The 15627-nt window shown below is 41.0% G+C and overlaps 2 protein-coding genes across 3 annotated transcripts; both read right to left on the bottom strand.

Moving 5' to 3' along the window:
* Positions 1–532: 532 nt before the first annotated feature.
* LOC120746214 (acyl-CoA-binding protein-like) lies at positions 533–3972 on the bottom strand. The gene is made up of 4 exons (XM_040051559.1): positions 3845–3972; positions 3433–3550; positions 1049–1111; positions 533–948 (listed from the first exon to the last, which is right to left on the bottom strand). The coding sequence occupies exons 1-4, from the start codon at positions 3848–3850 to the stop codon at positions 875–877; spliced, it is 261 nt and encodes an 86-aa protein (XP_039907493.1). The 5' UTR covers positions 3851–3972; the 3' UTR covers positions 533–874.
* A 1265-nt stretch (positions 3973–5237) lies between these two features.
* On the bottom strand, positions 5238–15394 carry LOC120746212 (metalloreductase STEAP3-like). 2 transcript variants are annotated; one of them, XM_040051556.1, is made up of 6 exons: positions 15227–15394; positions 14235–14462; positions 11777–12043; positions 11127–11654; positions 10114–10278; positions 5238–7123 (listed from the first exon to the last, which is right to left on the bottom strand). In XM_040051556.1, the coding sequence occupies exons 1-6, from the start codon at positions 15377–15379 to the stop codon at positions 6836–6838; spliced, it is 1629 nt and encodes a 542-aa protein (XP_039907490.1). In that variant the 5' UTR covers positions 15380–15394; the 3' UTR covers positions 5238–6835. The 2 variants fall into 2 exon arrangements, with proteins under 2 accessions (XP_039907490.1, XP_039907491.1); XM_040051557.1 differs by having other exon boundaries at positions 14235–14496; positions 15227–15330.
* Positions 15395–15627: the final 233 nt, after the last annotated feature.

Below are 15627 nucleotides of genomic sequence, written 5' to 3'. Positions count from 1 at the left end.
GAAAGCAGTATATAAGAGCAAGTCCATTTACCATGTTGATTGCTGTAGTTATTTTAGTGACATTTTGATCAATTTCTTAAAGATGGGAAATTAGAAACAGGGAATTGTCAAAACCGAGTTGAAGGCATCCTGATTTTGTCATTAGCATAGCTGAAGCTCCTGAGTATGTCCTGCAGCTCCCATAACAGCACTCAGCGCTATCTTTTCAAATACAAGTTTTTTAAACTAATTCAGTTTGATGACCAAGCTGACATTGTAGTATGTTTTATTCTATGGAGCAGAAGTGGCACCTCAGGCCGCTGCTTTAGCCACACATCTACTGCCCTCAACCACACAAGAGCGCTTCCTTCTTGCCCTCTGACTCAAGACGTCAGCTGAGATTAAGCACCACCACCCGTGATGTGTTCCAGAGCTGAAGGAAGCTCGGGGTGAGATTGTTAGACGAAGCCAGACTGAACACAGATCAGCCATCTGTGGCAAACATGCAAGGCTGATGGCGAGGAAAGAGTTTCCCGAAGACAACAGAAACAAATTTTTATTTTTATATCTTTATTTTTCAGACATTTTACAAAACACTTATTTGCTGTCTCGATAGGATGCAAGAAGCCCAATACTGCATTCATGTCTATCCTCAGTATGAAGCTAGAACTAGCTGGTTTAGTTTAGTATGAAGTGGTACCAGGGGGGGTCTCCAAAAAGGACGGTTTACATGCATTTAACCAAAGCCCGCTCACTGGTTCAGTAGAACTCCTAAAACAGAAACCAGAGCACTTCCAGTCCCATTTTGTTGTCAACACGAACAAATAAGGTTCCAGTAAGGATGGCTTATCTCTTTCAACCATCTGAATGCACACAATGATGAAACACACGGACTCTAGATTCCACATTTCTCCTTGAGTTCCTCCACCAAAGCAACATATTTGGCCATTGCTTCCTCTTTGAACAGACCTGTTGATCAGGAAACAGACACAAAGGAGAAAGTAGTTTGTTACTGCACAAAAAATGTGACATTGCTGAGATTTGTTTTCAAAGGCTTCATATCTCTGACCTTTCCTTGCATTCCATGCATCCCACTTTGCTTTTCCTGTAAAGTCAAGGAACCCTGGACACTCTGTGAAAATAAAAGTAACTGTGAGTTAGTCACATATACATACATACATACATATATATATATATATATATATATATATATATATATATATATATATATATATATATATATATATTTATTAGGGGTGCAACGATATTCGTATCGATATTGAACCGTTCGATACAGTGCTTTCGGTTCGGTACGCATATGTATCGAACAATACAACATTTGTAATTTATTTTATCAACTTTCCTTCTGACGATGCTGTCTGTGTTGAGCGCTCAGTGAATCTGCGTTCGACTACTCCGCCTAGGCTGCACTGTCGAGCGCAGATCCACTGAGCGCTCAACACAGACAGCATAGTCAGAAGGAAGAGCGCAGGGCAAGCTAGCAAGACAGAAGTTAAGCTCTCCTTGCAACATTCAGATCTGGCGTTTGGAATTATTTTGGTTTTCATGTGACGTATGACCCTGAAGGTAAGCGAGTCATGGACTAAAGTAAAACAGTATGTTGGATGTGCCATGCAATGCTCAATTACATGGGTGGGAACTAGTGTGTTAGCGCAGTTAGCTCGTTAACGTGTTGGCCGTCTAGCCCCATGCACGGGGCGATCGGCGGTAGCTCGTTAACGGAGATTTGCCGTGTTGTGGCGTTAAGGTCATTTCAACGAGATCAACCTGAAAGCACTAGTTGGAACACAACGAATATGACTGCACATTTACGCTGACATCATCCTAGTGCAAAGACAAAAACAACAAGCATGCTACTAACTTTAGCCGAGTCATTTAGACAGCTGTTAGCACATGATTCTCCTTATGCTGCTGAGAATATAGCCCAGAAGAAGCGGATAGTATAGCTTTTATTTTGGAAAGAGACATTTCTCTGTAATAAACTCTCTTTTCCAAAGATGAGTGATTCCTCAATCAGATACAGGGCTTGCAATATCGCTAGCCCGACGTCCTGGAGCTAGCGATTTTTTCAGTCAGGCTACCAAAATCTATCTCTTCCCTGCCCGTCGGGCTATTGTAGGAAGGAAAAATATATGTCAATGCTTTTGCATTCTTTCAGAAATGTAGCTGGGTAATTATGTCATTGGCATTGGTGAGCCACTGTCAATATGTGACATATTGTAGTCGCGTTTGAATTTGCGCTTGTTTTTTGCTTTCACTTTGCAATCGTGCGAACTGTGTATAGAGAGCGACAGCACTGATCTGTGAGTGATGATAATTTGTGCACCAATTCCTCTGACATCGTCTTATTAATCGTTAGCTTACTATGCAAACATGACAAGTGAAATCTCCCGCAGCTTAAACATGTGAGAGGTTGATCGTGCAGAGAATCGCTGAGCTTATGTGAGTGCGTGTGTAAAAGCAGCAGGATTTATATTTTAGTTCTGCTGAGCCAAATAAGACAGGTCAGGGTGAAGAAGTGACAGCCAAAGAAAAGCTTACCACAAAACGGAGAAGTTATGACAAATCAGACTATAAGGCAAAAAGAAAGTGCAGCTTTATGGTTTCATGGACAAAATAATTTCTGTGGCTGCAATATGACGAGCTAAATAACCAGGGCTGCACATAAGTGGTCCGGAGGTGCGCATTCGCTGTCAAAATAAAAAAACACGCACAAGGGTTAGGGTTAAATTTAAAAACTGTACTTTTGAGTTAAAATATATATTTATAATTTTAATAAATGACAAATTAAAAAGGCATGAACATTTTATTTGTATCGAAAAAATATCGAACCGTGACACCAAAGTATCGAACCGAACCGTGAATTTTGTGTATCGTTGCACCCCTAATATATACATATATACATACATATATGTATGTATGTATATATATACATACATATATGTATGTATATATATACATACATATATGTATGTATGTATATATATACATACATATATGTATGTATGTATGTATGTATGTATGTATGTATGTATGTATGTATATATACATACATATATATACACACATATATATATATATACACACACACATATATATATATATACACACATATATACACACACACACATATACACACACACACATATACACACACACACACACATATATATATATATCAGTGACAACACTGATGGAGAATAAAAAAAATCAGCATAATAAGTCCTTTGAGGTATCAGGGGTTTAAAAATATATATATCGTTTGGGATATACATCAGAAGTTTAAAAAAAAAAACTTGTGGGAACTTATTCAGCAAATCACGCAGAACTCGTCAAACCTGATTTTTCTCAGTACCACCCATCTCCGCTTTCGCACATGCAGTTAGTGGCTCCATATGTCAAACACACACACGCCACAGTCACGCTACTCACCTGTGTTAATATCACCGACTGTAGCTTGCTTATATAAGCCATACAGATCGCCCATTTCTTGCTGGTTCGGTTTCTGCTTCAGAACCTTCACCTCCTCTACCGCTTTGTCAAAGGCGTCCTGGTTAGGACAAGTCACAGCATATCCTCAGATCATATCCACTCGCCCATCTTCACTATCACCTGAATGCTCTTCTCAGTAACCAGGAACAAGTTTAAACTTAACACCTCGTTACAACTACAAGAACCTGTCGAGCTAAACGGTCTGGTTCCTGCCCCCCCACCAAAAAACCCCTCTTTCCAGTCCCTGTGATTTATACGTAAGTCAACATTACAGAGAAATCACTTAGAAACAATGTTAATATTTTAGATAAGATTCCGGGAAAGTTTTAAATACTAAAGAGGTCATACTTACAGTCATGACTGCAGTGAAACTGGGGCACACCTTTGCTCCTGTTCAAAGGCCTGCTCGTCCAACTCGCTGCAGTTGTGTCAGCTGTGCTGTGATTTGCTGAGAGAAAGGAAGTGGGAGGGTTTATGGGATTTCTTAGGAGGGGGGTTTGATATTGATTGGATACCAAGTAAATACAGTCACTGTTGTCAGTACCGATACCAATTCCGATACTTTTAACCCATAAAGGCAGTTTACAGTCATGATTTATGAGACTAATCGTCATCAATTTGCTAATTCTAGGCACATTTTAATGACCACTAGATCACTGTGATTTTTACTTTCATCAATAACTAGTTGGTAAAACACACCTTTATGCTTATCATGTGTTTCGAAACTTGGTGACCTGGAATGTAAACATATCTGTCACTGATGCACTAAAGTAGACATGACAATTAAAACAAAGTATTGATTGTCATTTCATAGTGTGTGTTTGAGGCGTGTATTTTTAATTTCCATAACCAATTTTTTTAACAGATATCAGTGGACAACATGCTGATCTTGAAGCATAGAAACAAAATATCAATCAGATACTAATACCAGTGTCAGTATCGATACTTGTACTGATACTTATAATTGGATCGATCTATCTACATCTGTGAGATATTTTACACCCACTATAGCAAACCTATATATATTATACTTATAAACGTTCCTACAAAGATCTAATCGTTATATGTCAAGGGAGTGGTTTTGTGTGACAGTAGAAAAAGTCACCACAAGAGGGCAGCACGCAGATATTAATCTATGTGCGCTTCTTCCAGTCAGTCCTGCTGAACAGACCTGTTGTAGCGGTCCAGCTTCATCAGCAGGAAATGTTGATTTAAAGGCATATTTTAGTTATGACGGCAGAGTAAGGTAAACACACTTTCCGTCCCTGTCATATAAACACACATAGAAACTCAGTACCTGGCCACTTTATTAGGTAGTTTGCTGGTTAGACTCCCTGTTGCCATCAGCACTGGCTTGATTCTTTGTGGCACAGATTCAACAAGGAGCTGAAAACATTACTCTGTCAGCAGGTTGTTCATGATGTGACTCTCCCTTTCCACTACATCCCAAATATCCTCTACTGGACTGGGATCTGTTGACTGAGGAGGCCATGAAGTGGGGGAAAAAAATCCAAAGGACAAGTCGTGCAAGACAATAGAAAAAGTCACCACAAGATGGCAGCAAGCACAAAATGACATGTTCGGGTGTGGGTGTGTGTGTGTGTGTGTGTGTGTGTGTGTGTGTGTGTGTGTGTGTAGATTTGGTGGCATTATGTGTAATATTTAAAACATGAAGATGGTTTATTTGAATCCAGAAGTTAATCTAATCTGAAGAACTCCAAAAACGACGACAAACACCAGAGATGTGAAAGCTCGCTCTGTCATAGAAAACTTTATTCCATGTTTTATAAATTAACACTTGAAATCGTCATGTTGTCACGACGACAGACACAGACTTAACACATCCAGCATATAAATGAAAATCTCTGGCAAGAGCAGAAAAATGAGAGTGCACGTAGGGCTGATGTACAAAGGTGTTGTTTTGGGAGTTTTTTTAATGAAGAAAAAATTGGTTGAAGAGTCAAAACTTCCTTTTTAATCCGTTTTTATATTTCCGCTCCGCCTTCTCCGTATGACAGATTATTTAGAACATGTGAAAGACTTCTTCATTTTGTGCCACGCTTCCTAAAAGAGCAATACACCTGAAATTGCATTTCTTTCTACATGCAGATATATCCACTTAAAATGAATCAGAGTTCTATTTTCAATAGAAACTATTTTCAATCAGTTTGGTGTGTAACAAGTATTAATGTCACACGATGCTTGGTTACATTTAAACTATGGCCTCTTACCTTACCCAATATAAGCTAGCTGTACCTTAGTTTAGTGTCAGGACTGTCACCTGACATGAAGTAAGCTTAAATAAATAATTTCTTATTTAGATTTATCCAGCTCCAGTTGGATAAACAGTAAAACAGTGAATGACAGTAAAATATTGTAATACAGCTTCTTAACTGAAATATTACTGCCTGTGTTGGTGTTTACTTCATCAGAGTGGGAGAAAAAAAAAAGCAGCAGAAACATCTGACATTTTACATCTGAATAAGTCAGAGGCCGTGGTGAGATTCCCCTGAGCGAGATGGCAGCAGCAGACGTGCATCTCGCTGGCCTGGATGCTGCATCTACGTGCATCGATCTGGAAAATGAGTAGTTAGCACCTCTAAGTTACGACAAGGCAGGCGGCTGATCCATTTGAGAAAATGGCTTAATTCAAACATACGCACTCGTGTCAAATATTGTGAAAAATAGTGATTATGATGATATTCAGTGTTTAAATATTATAGTTTAATATTTTAATGTTGCAGTGTTTCTCTGTAAAGGAGAGGATTCAAAACATAGTGTCAACTCTGGGAAGGAGTTTTTCTTTAAGATATGCCTTTCCCAAAACAAATAGTTTTAACACAGTGCTGATCACTGTCAAGGGAAGAAAAGGAGAAATTAGAAAAGAAAACCTTCAAATGACTTCAAATAGAAACAGATCTGTACAGCGCCAAATGCTCCTAGAGAGGAATGCAGACAGCGTGAGGAAAGCCAAGCGCACTTCTGATGCTCATAGTAAACCTCATTTAAGCTCGACTATCAGCTGTAAGGTTACAGAGGCTGTTTTGATTGCATGAATACTGCTCTTCAGTTTTGGATTAACAGAAAAGAGATCGATAAAACACTTTAAACGTTAACTAAGTAGTCTAACTACCAATGCATCGAGCAGTAAAGGTGGCACCACCGCTCTAAAAATCTCAAAGAGTCTTCCAGCTAATTGTTGAAGAGGATCCTCTCTGAACCCCCTCAAAAGGCCAGAGATGATCCTCCAAAGTGCTCAAAGAGTGTATAAATCTTTTATCCTCTATGTGCTTTATATTCATGAGTCTGGGTTTTCCATGCACGCTGCTGAAAACGGTGCTTCTCACACATTACTGACATTCTCCAGCCCGTTGCGGCAGTCGTCGTCTGGCAGGATGAAGCGGATGTGCCGGCTCTTCTCCCAGCCGCGGCGGATCTGCCCGAGCCGGTGGCCCACGCAGGGCAGGAAGAGGGCCACGCGGCCCAGCAGCACCGCGAGGGGGAGAATGAGGACCAGGAGGAAGGTGGGAGGCATGTAGAAGTAGTACTGGGCCGAGAGGAAGGCGCGGTTCCAGCCGAAGATGAGGGTGTGGAGGGTAGCCATGGATAAGGCGCAGTAGCCGAGTGTGGACTGCAGGAGACAGAATAAAGGGGATAATACCTTTAATAAAATCTTACAACACTGATTGCATTTTTTTAGCTTCCTTGTGTTGACAATTAAAAAAATGCAATATTAAAATCGCTGTTTCCATCATAGATTTAAAAATGAGCTACATTTTAGTTAGCACACTTTCTAATCGAACTCTACTGGTTCTACTGGAAGTTTCTTCCTGTCAAAGGGGAATTTTTCCTCCCCAATGTTGCCAACTGCTTACTTATATGGTGGTCGTCTGACTGTTGGTGTTTTCTCTCTGTTATTGCAGGTCTTTACCTTACTTAATATAAAGCGCCTTGAAAGAAATGTTGTGATTTGGTGCTATATAAATAAACTTGAATTGAACATTTGCGTATACCTTTTAAAGGTATATACTGTATATACACCTTTCAGCAATCATGGTGCCTTTACAGACGTCCAAGCTGCCAATCAAATAGGCACTGAAACACTGCCGTACCATCAGTCATGCAGGCTTTTGAACTGAGTGCTGATAAAAAGCCGGGTAGTTCTGCTTTGTATAAAAGAGCTTAGGTCCTGAGACAGCAGCAGCATTTCTGAATCATGTTAACATACAAGTTCCTCTTTGTTTGACAGAGCTTTAAAGTGTTTCTGAGCTCATGCATTCATTTCAATGACAGACACGTGTCTGTTTTATTGCAGTGCCTCCCAAGGGCCAAAGGATCACAGGCATTAATAAATGATTTGTCCCTCACATACAGAGACTCTGTAGATGATGAGATATTCAAGGACTTCATAAATTTATGTTAAGGGATATTATTCTAAATTATTCTTGTTCCACAATTCGTAGATGCAGTTTCTTCGCAGATTAATGACACTCTGCCAACCTTTACTTCTAATAAGCTGTTTTTAGTCGCACTCATGTTGATGACCTGTTGCCAGTGAACCTAATTAGTTGCAAAAAACATAATAGATTTATTGAGGCAGAAACTTTTTACAAGGGATATCCCTGAAATTTAAATATAATTCAATTCAAAAGCAAATACGTAAAAGAAAAAGAGTGGTGGGATGGTCGGCAACAAAGACTCATGTAGCAGTAAGGGTTAGGCTGACACTAGAGGCTGTTTTTGACCGTAAAACTCATCGTGCAAGGGCAGACGGGAGGGTGGGGGGTCGTCAGAGAGCCAAAGCCAACAGCCAAAGGCGGCTGCAGGTTTCTGCTATGAATCCTTCCACAGGTTCACCAACAGAAACAGTGCTCTCCAAGTGCTCCTGTAGTCAGCTCAGCTCGAGGCGAATTAAACACCAAGTGAGTTGCAATGGCAAGAGATGAATAATTTTCTATTTATATCATGTGACGTCCTGCAAACTTCAAAGTTTGCTTGAGTTTATCCTCACTGCTGAAAGCAATAACAAATTTATGGAAACATGCAGGTCAGGGTGGTATTCATTCGGTGCTTAAACACACAAACACACATACTAAAAATTAAACCATAGAAAACACATTATTTTTAAATCCAGAACATTGTTTTTGCATTCGTGTCACCTAAAACAGTGATTCCCAAAGTGTGGCCAGCCCTGGTGGACTGTAACGGTACTGCAAGCAAGCCACATTAATAACAAACAGTCCCGATCAAAAGATGTTTTCAATAAATTGCATGCTCAAAAATATGTTTTGTCTCACTCCCATTTCTTCTAGTTGCATGTGAAGCTCTACTTGGAACCTTGTTGAGATTCAACCATGCAAAATATAATTTTTTGCCATTTTTCAAGTGCTCTTAAACTTTTGATCGGGACTGAAAGTCAAAATTCCTTACGCATAGGTTTATTTGTTTGTTTTTTTGTGCAAAATTAACATAAAGGCTGCCATGATCCATTGTAACACTGTTATCTTACAGCTAATTTGCATCTGCAATTACTTGGCAGGTTACATATTTACATACATTTATTTATTAAAAAAGGGAATTTAAACTGGTAATAGGAGGTGGTTAGCCTGAGATATTACTCATTACTATGACCTAAATTTACTGCTCTTATATTGAAGTTAGTGTCCCAGTGGCAGGTGGGTCACACATTGGGCTTAACAATTTGCATATGCCTGGGTAACAGCAGCAACTTATAAATGGACTGGTTTACATATAGCATTTTTCTGCTCTACCCGAGAACTCAGTGTACTTTACATCTAAAGCACCTAAAATATTAGCCAGCTGAGAACTGATATAACAACTCAATGCCACCACAATTGACTATATAATCTATAGAAATTAAACACCTAGATCACTCAACGGTTCCTTAACTGTCCAAGAGCGCCCACACTGAAGCAGAAACTAAAAATAGACCCCAAAAACAGTGTTCTGGATACTTTGACAGTTGCTAGCTCTGACAGTGTTTATGCATTAAAAAAAAAAAAAAAAAAAAAAATAGGAGAGAGAGAGAGAAAAAACAAACAAAAAAACAAACAAACAAAAAAAAAAAAACCAACTAATTGTGCACCCATGCTGTTGACAACAAGTCCAGAAGTGCTTTAATCGCACAAACTGTTGACATGTGACTAATCTGAAGGCCACCGAATTAAAGGAAGATGAAATGGGAAAAGTGGCACAAACAGACTTCACGTCCTGGAAAACTGGAGGCCATTGGGGGGGGGGGGGGGGGGGGGGGGTTAAGGAGAGGAGGAAGTGTGTGTAGAAACTGAGTCACAACCCTCCTAACGGCTTTGTCACAGCACAAGTTTAACAGCAAATCTGGGGCAGCTGCGGGACTGCAAACACTAAGAGTCAGTGTTTGTATATGTGTCTTACTGCCACACATTCACTATGTGGTGTAAGAGACACAGCGTGCATCTGTCTGCACATCAGAGTGACGCCTGTCTGTTCGTATGCGTGCGACTCAAACGTCCTGCCTGTCTCCAGCGTCTTTGACCATCATCCTACAAGCACGGAGAACAAAACCATTTGACAGCACATGCTAGCATGAAGTATCTGGCTGAAGTATGTGTGGGTGCGTACCTGAACGAAGGTGAACTCCCTCCAGTTGACAGTGTTGGCCACTGAGGGCAGCGAGGTGACAGCCAGCAGAGAGAGCAGCCCGAGAGCCATGATGCCCACGGACAGGTACAGCTCCATCCTCCAAACTTCCTCCCCAACCCACGAATCTGGGTGGCCAGCATTCACCTGCGTAACAAGCAACATTGATAGACATGCAGTCAATGCAAGGGTAACAGCAACATATTCAAGAGCATGACAAAAATGTGAAACTGACAACTGCCTTTTCAGATCCTTAAACTCTCAAGTGCTAAAGAAGTGTTGAAGAAAAGCACTTAAAAGACGGTACAAACACCCTTCAACCATGTTCTGATTGCTGATGTTGCATAGTTTGTCCATCAGGGGGCGCTTTGTAACTTGCCACAAACAGAGCAACCAGCCTACCTGGGCAGATAATAACCGAGTAATCAATGACTATCTGTTATTATAAATAAATAAGGAGGTTTATGAATGTTTCGTGTGTTAGAGCCCTGACTTTAGTTCAGGAGATGAAGCTTAAGGTTACGAGGAAGATTACATCTTATTAAGATGCAGATGGTGTCACTTCTTTTGCATTTTCATTTCTTTGGTGAAGAGGACTCCTCGTCCAACAATAAAGCGTAGGCCTGATGTAAGATGCAGACACAAATTTAAATGTCCCCTCTTCAGCACAAAATGCCTATGAGTTCCCTTCTCCTCTGCCTTGGGCATATTTGGCTAGAGACTAGCACAAAGGGAGACGTCCTTCCTGGTCATTGTATTCAAATGTGATGGGGGAACATTGTTGCTTCCACAAACCGCACACCCACTGCTATGTATTTTAACAGATTAAATATAAGTTTACCAGAATACATCCGTTTGTTGGAAAATTTAATTACAGACTATGTATATTTATTCTGTATATATATGTATATTATATTTATTCTGTCCTGTTTGTTAGACTCATGGAACGTCTGAACCGACACCTCTCTTCTTCTTCTTCTTCTTCTTCATCTAACCTGTTCATAGGCCTTGTTGATCAGCTGGAAGCGGGCAGACTTCCTCATGGGAAGACACAGGCTATAAATCGCATGTAGAACTGCACACAGGAAGCTGCACAGCCCAAACTGCTTCCTCTGGATCAACCAATGGTCCAGCCAGTTAGGAAAGCGGTTGTACTTGGTGCCCCACCACAGCTGGAGGAAGGCGGCAATCAAACCGGGCAGGTAGACCAGTGATAACATCACCAAGGCGACACATGGGAAAGTGACATTCACAATCTCAATGGGCAACTTGTATAAATTGTTCTTCTTCGCCGTCACATAGGGATGCAAGACATCACGGACGGAGTTATACAGGTAGAAGAAGACAAAGAGGGCCAGAGTGCAGATGATGGGGGTGCGCCAAGATGGAAACAGATACAGCGGGAGGTTTTCGATCTCTAGTGAAGAGGAGAGGAGGCCCATGTCAACAGGGATGAAGCCCATCCTGCGGCAAAGCTGCATCACAGAGCTCTTGGCATTTTGATCGTCACTGCAGAGGAAAACCTGGAGAAAAAGACGACATAAAGACATGTTTAGAGGCTAGAAACCGATTTCATTTGAAACCGCATATACCACCAGACCTCCATGAATGCGAATAGTCTTAGAGTGGCGATGACGTCCCCTACCTGTCGGCTCCCATCCCGTGGTCCTGCCTGTAGCGTCCAGGCTGATATGGTATTAAACCCCTTGACCACATAACTCTCAGGAAATAGATCAGCCAGCTGTTGGGCATTGGAAGGCCCTTCTTGCTTGATTTGCAAACCGTTGCTGACATCCACGAGAGTCTTTCCAGCTAGTGCTGGCTTCAGGTGGACCAATGTAGAGTGGTGCTCAGGGTACACGGCAACAAAGAGCAAGTCTGCTTGGTTTGCAGCCTCCATCTGCGAGGTCACCTGACGGACAAAGACAGAAACGTTCACGCTCGATATCAAAACTTTCCCTTATATTTAGCTTGTTTCATTAGTTGATTTCCTAGTATTGTTAAATACAGCCTGGTCAAATATTAGTAAAACGTAGCATAGCATAGACCTCTGCCTACAGTATTTACACTAAGCATCTCCTTGACCCTAATACATATTTGGCTTTAAAAACACACCTCTGAACGTGACAGATAAATTGTATGTTTGAATTAAAACCCTGTAGCTCACCGCTGTCAGTCTCAGTGGAATGCTTTGCACAGTTCCCATTAACCACAAACTATGTTTACTGAAAACCACCATGAAAGAAAACCAAAAAAAAAAAAAAACCTCCAAAAAGCTTTATTGGGATTATTTGAATTTCAAACTCAAATAAGCCAGGAAGTCCTTTCTTGCACCTTCCAAATGAATAAACAGGCAGTAATAATATATGCTATTACAGTTCTGTTTAAAACTCTTCAAGCCAGACCTTCTTGTAGTTATTAAAAGCAGTCTTAAGCAAGAGTTCTCCAGATTTTCTGAATGTCTATCAAACCCTTTCTTTGGACACTGGTTTGACAAAAATCGATGACATTATGAATTTAAAGAAATTTAAAAAGCATCTGAATGGCAACAACTTCATTTGACAGCAATGATCCCAAACACAGTGCTAAACAATGCTTGAAAAGAGGAACATACAATTGAACACAACAGTCATGGTCTCGTGTCACGGTTTGGGTGAGACATGAGACCATGGCTAAATGGATCTACTGTAATTTTAGTCAGTGCTGTTTTTGGCAGTGCAACAATAACGTCTATGACAATCATGGAGTGTCTCCCCAGACCTCAACATCATTGAAGCAGTGTGGGATCACCTTGACAGCGAGCAGATGAAAAGGTAACCAACATCTAAAGAAGAGCCTTGAAAGTCCTGAAAGAAGGCTATTTAAAGAAATGACAAGAAAGCTGCAGGGTTGTTTTTTGTTTTGTTTTGTTTTGTTTGTTTTTTCTGGGGGGGGGGGGGGGTAGCATTACTAGGATGAATGTATGTGTGTGGTTTTTAAGTGTGCTTTGACCATGTATTAAACACTCCATGTGGCAAAGGAGAATATCATTACATACACGTCTTACTTAAATTCCCAAGTGCTATTTCTGACCCTATATTCACACATGAGCTTTTAAGGCAACGTTAAAGGTTATTCAGCTGTTACACATTTTCATCACATGGCTTGACTCCAAAGAAGAATTGACCCTTAGATTTTTTTTTTTCCCCTGTGGCTTCGAGGTGCCTATACTAAGCTGAAAGCACACTGGTAAAAGGCTCCACACTGGTGACAGTAGTGGAAGTGGATCTAGTCAAATAGTGTGTGAGACCTAACATTGACATGAGACCATAACTCGAGCAATCTTACGGATTTTAGTCAGCAATTTTTTGGCAGAGCAACAATAAAGTTTACAACATAGCTCAACTCTAACTTCCAGATCCTATAAAAGACAGGTTGATTACTGAGCATGAATTCTAGGAGGCACTAACACTAAATTAGCGAAACAAATGATAAGGGGATATTGGACCTTGGTGCAGCCTTTCATCTCAATTTAAGCCAGCCTTTTTCTGATTGGCTGCCCTTCACTAACAGAGGGGTTTTAACAGCAGCTGAGTGGGGCTTTCTGCTCTGACTACCAGAGTCACTCACACCCCATAAGAGTAAAGACAACTGTGTTAAACTGAGCCTTGAGAGAAGACTTAAATTGAAGCTGTTGGCTGAGAGGGATTACTTGAACGCATTTCATATAAGCCATTGTAAGCATGTGAAAAACATAACAATAGCACTCTCTGTTCCTCATCCATATTTGTATGCCTGTGGTGAAGAAACCTTAAAAAATGATTCAAGCTGCAGATGGGAACTTAATCAGGGGCTGACAAGAAGTCATCTTGTGGTGCAAATGTATTGTGGCGCAGGCTGATGGATTGACTGCTGTATGCTCCTCCCATACTGCCTCTCATCTTCTTCTCTCAATCAACTGAGATTATCTAGTAGCTATGTTTATGAGGTAAAGCAACAACATCCATTATCACTGCTGGGGGAAAAGTCAAAGGAATGTATAATTACCACCAGAGGGACGGAAACAAAAACACCAATTACACTGTGAGTGTTAACGTGAGTGTCAGTGTCGCTGCATATGTCACCTCCGCCTCTTCGGGGAACAGAGCCGTGAAGCGCGCGGGGGTTCGGCTGCCCACCACAACCTGATAGCCGGAGGCCACCAGCCTTCTGGCCAGAGAGCGGGAGAAGTCGCCGGTGCCCAGGATGCCAATCAACAGGGTGCTGGGCGTCATCATGGAGGCTTCAAGGTGTCTGGAGCCCCCAGCTCTTTCTCGGATTAAAGGCCTCGCCATATCATCAGGCATAGTGCACTGACAAACCAGCAGAGAGAGCAGCAGATGAGACCTAAAACAAACACGAATCTTAATAACAGAGTTACAACAGGTTGAATTTAACGGTAGCTTTCTAGCTGCACCTTTGCAGAGCACAGATGTCTAATACCCATTATCTGTGAATCTCAGCTGGCATGTCCTAGATCCACAACTCTGCACTATCAAAGCAAAGTTACTGTCCAATAATAGCGTAAATGGATGTTATGGCAGCTCAAATATAGCAACTGCGAATTTTGCTGCTACTCCTGGACACGCTGACTAAAAGAAATTAATTAAAAACAAAACAATCACAAACATTTAACCCAGGAAGCTTTCACTTTAATTATTTCAACTTTACTGAAACACGTTTGGCGCGTTTGATGGGATTATCTCACGCGGAAGGATTCGAGAAAAATATGAAAACACACTTTGAAGCACTTTAATAATCACCTAATGATCACAGTGATACATGCCGAATTTATTTTAAAAAGCCAATACTTCAGAGGCTGTCTCGATTAATGTTGTATCTTTTGCTAAAAGTGGTTCGGAGAACGATAAGAACTTAAACAGACTGAAATCCACACAGACTCTGGCATGAAAACGGAAAAGAGGATAGAAAGCTACTTTGCTTGATGTCCTTGAGTCAACTCGGGGAAACTTTGTCTCCGAAGAAAGTTACACAAGACAACGCAGGCAAAACGAAGACGAGCATTTTGGTAAAATAACAGCTTGTCTGACATAATACATCGTCTATGAATACTTACAGGCACACTGTTTACTCGCGTGTAGGTGTTCAGGCTCCACGCTTCCACAGAGCTTTCTGTAAACTGGAGCCTTTCTTCCTGATAAGATGACGCGGGCGATAAAGCCACGCCCCCACGTGTGTAAGCGAGATAAAGCAGCGTAACGGGCTCCATGATATTTATTACACGTGTGATTTCTGCACTTAAAGGGGCGGGTTAACACCACAGTAAGCATGAGCACTGCACACAGTAAAGACAAAGTGGCTGTTACTCCATTTCCATAATTAAGAGGAAAACTTACGCGTTTTTCTCTTAATTATGACGTTTGACAAATGAAAAGTTTATCATCATTAACAGGGGCGGGTCCAGAGGGGGTGTGTGCATGGGCTGGCACCACCCCCACTGGAATACAATATATTCTT

The sequence above is a fragment of the Simochromis diagramma genome, unplaced genomic scaffold (assembly GCF_900408965.1).
Source record: "Simochromis diagramma unplaced genomic scaffold, fSimDia1.1 OVJJ01000107.1, whole genome shotgun sequence".
Lineage (NCBI taxonomy): Eukaryota > Metazoa > Chordata > Actinopteri > Cichliformes > Cichlidae > Simochromis > Simochromis diagramma.
This window is presented reverse-complemented; position numbering and strand designations above follow the sequence as displayed.

Excerpts from the sequence above, each read along its gene's own strand:
- LOC120746212 (XM_040051556.1), bottom strand. The coding sequence starts at position 15,379 with ATGGAGCCCGTTACGCTGCTTTATCTCGCTTACACACGTGGGGGCGTG. Across the intron at positions 14,463-15,226 it reads CGCGAGTAAACAGTGTGCCT|TGCACTATGCCTGATGATAT; the intron begins GTAAGTATTCAT and ends CTGGTTTGTCAG. Across the intron at positions 12,044-14,234 it reads TGTTCCCCGAAGAGGCGGAG|GTGACCTCGCAGATGGAGGC; the intron begins GTGACATATGCA and ends TTTGTCCGTCAG.
- LOC120746214 (XM_040051559.1), bottom strand. Across the intron at positions 1,112-3,432 it reads AGTCGGTGATATTAACACAG|AGTGTCCAGGGTTCCTTGAC; the intron begins GTGAGTAGCGTG and ends TTATTTTCACAG. Across the intron at positions 949-1,048 it reads TGCATGGAATGCAAGGAAAG|GTCTGTTCAAAGAGGAAGCA; the intron begins GTCAGAGATATG and ends CCTGATCAACAG.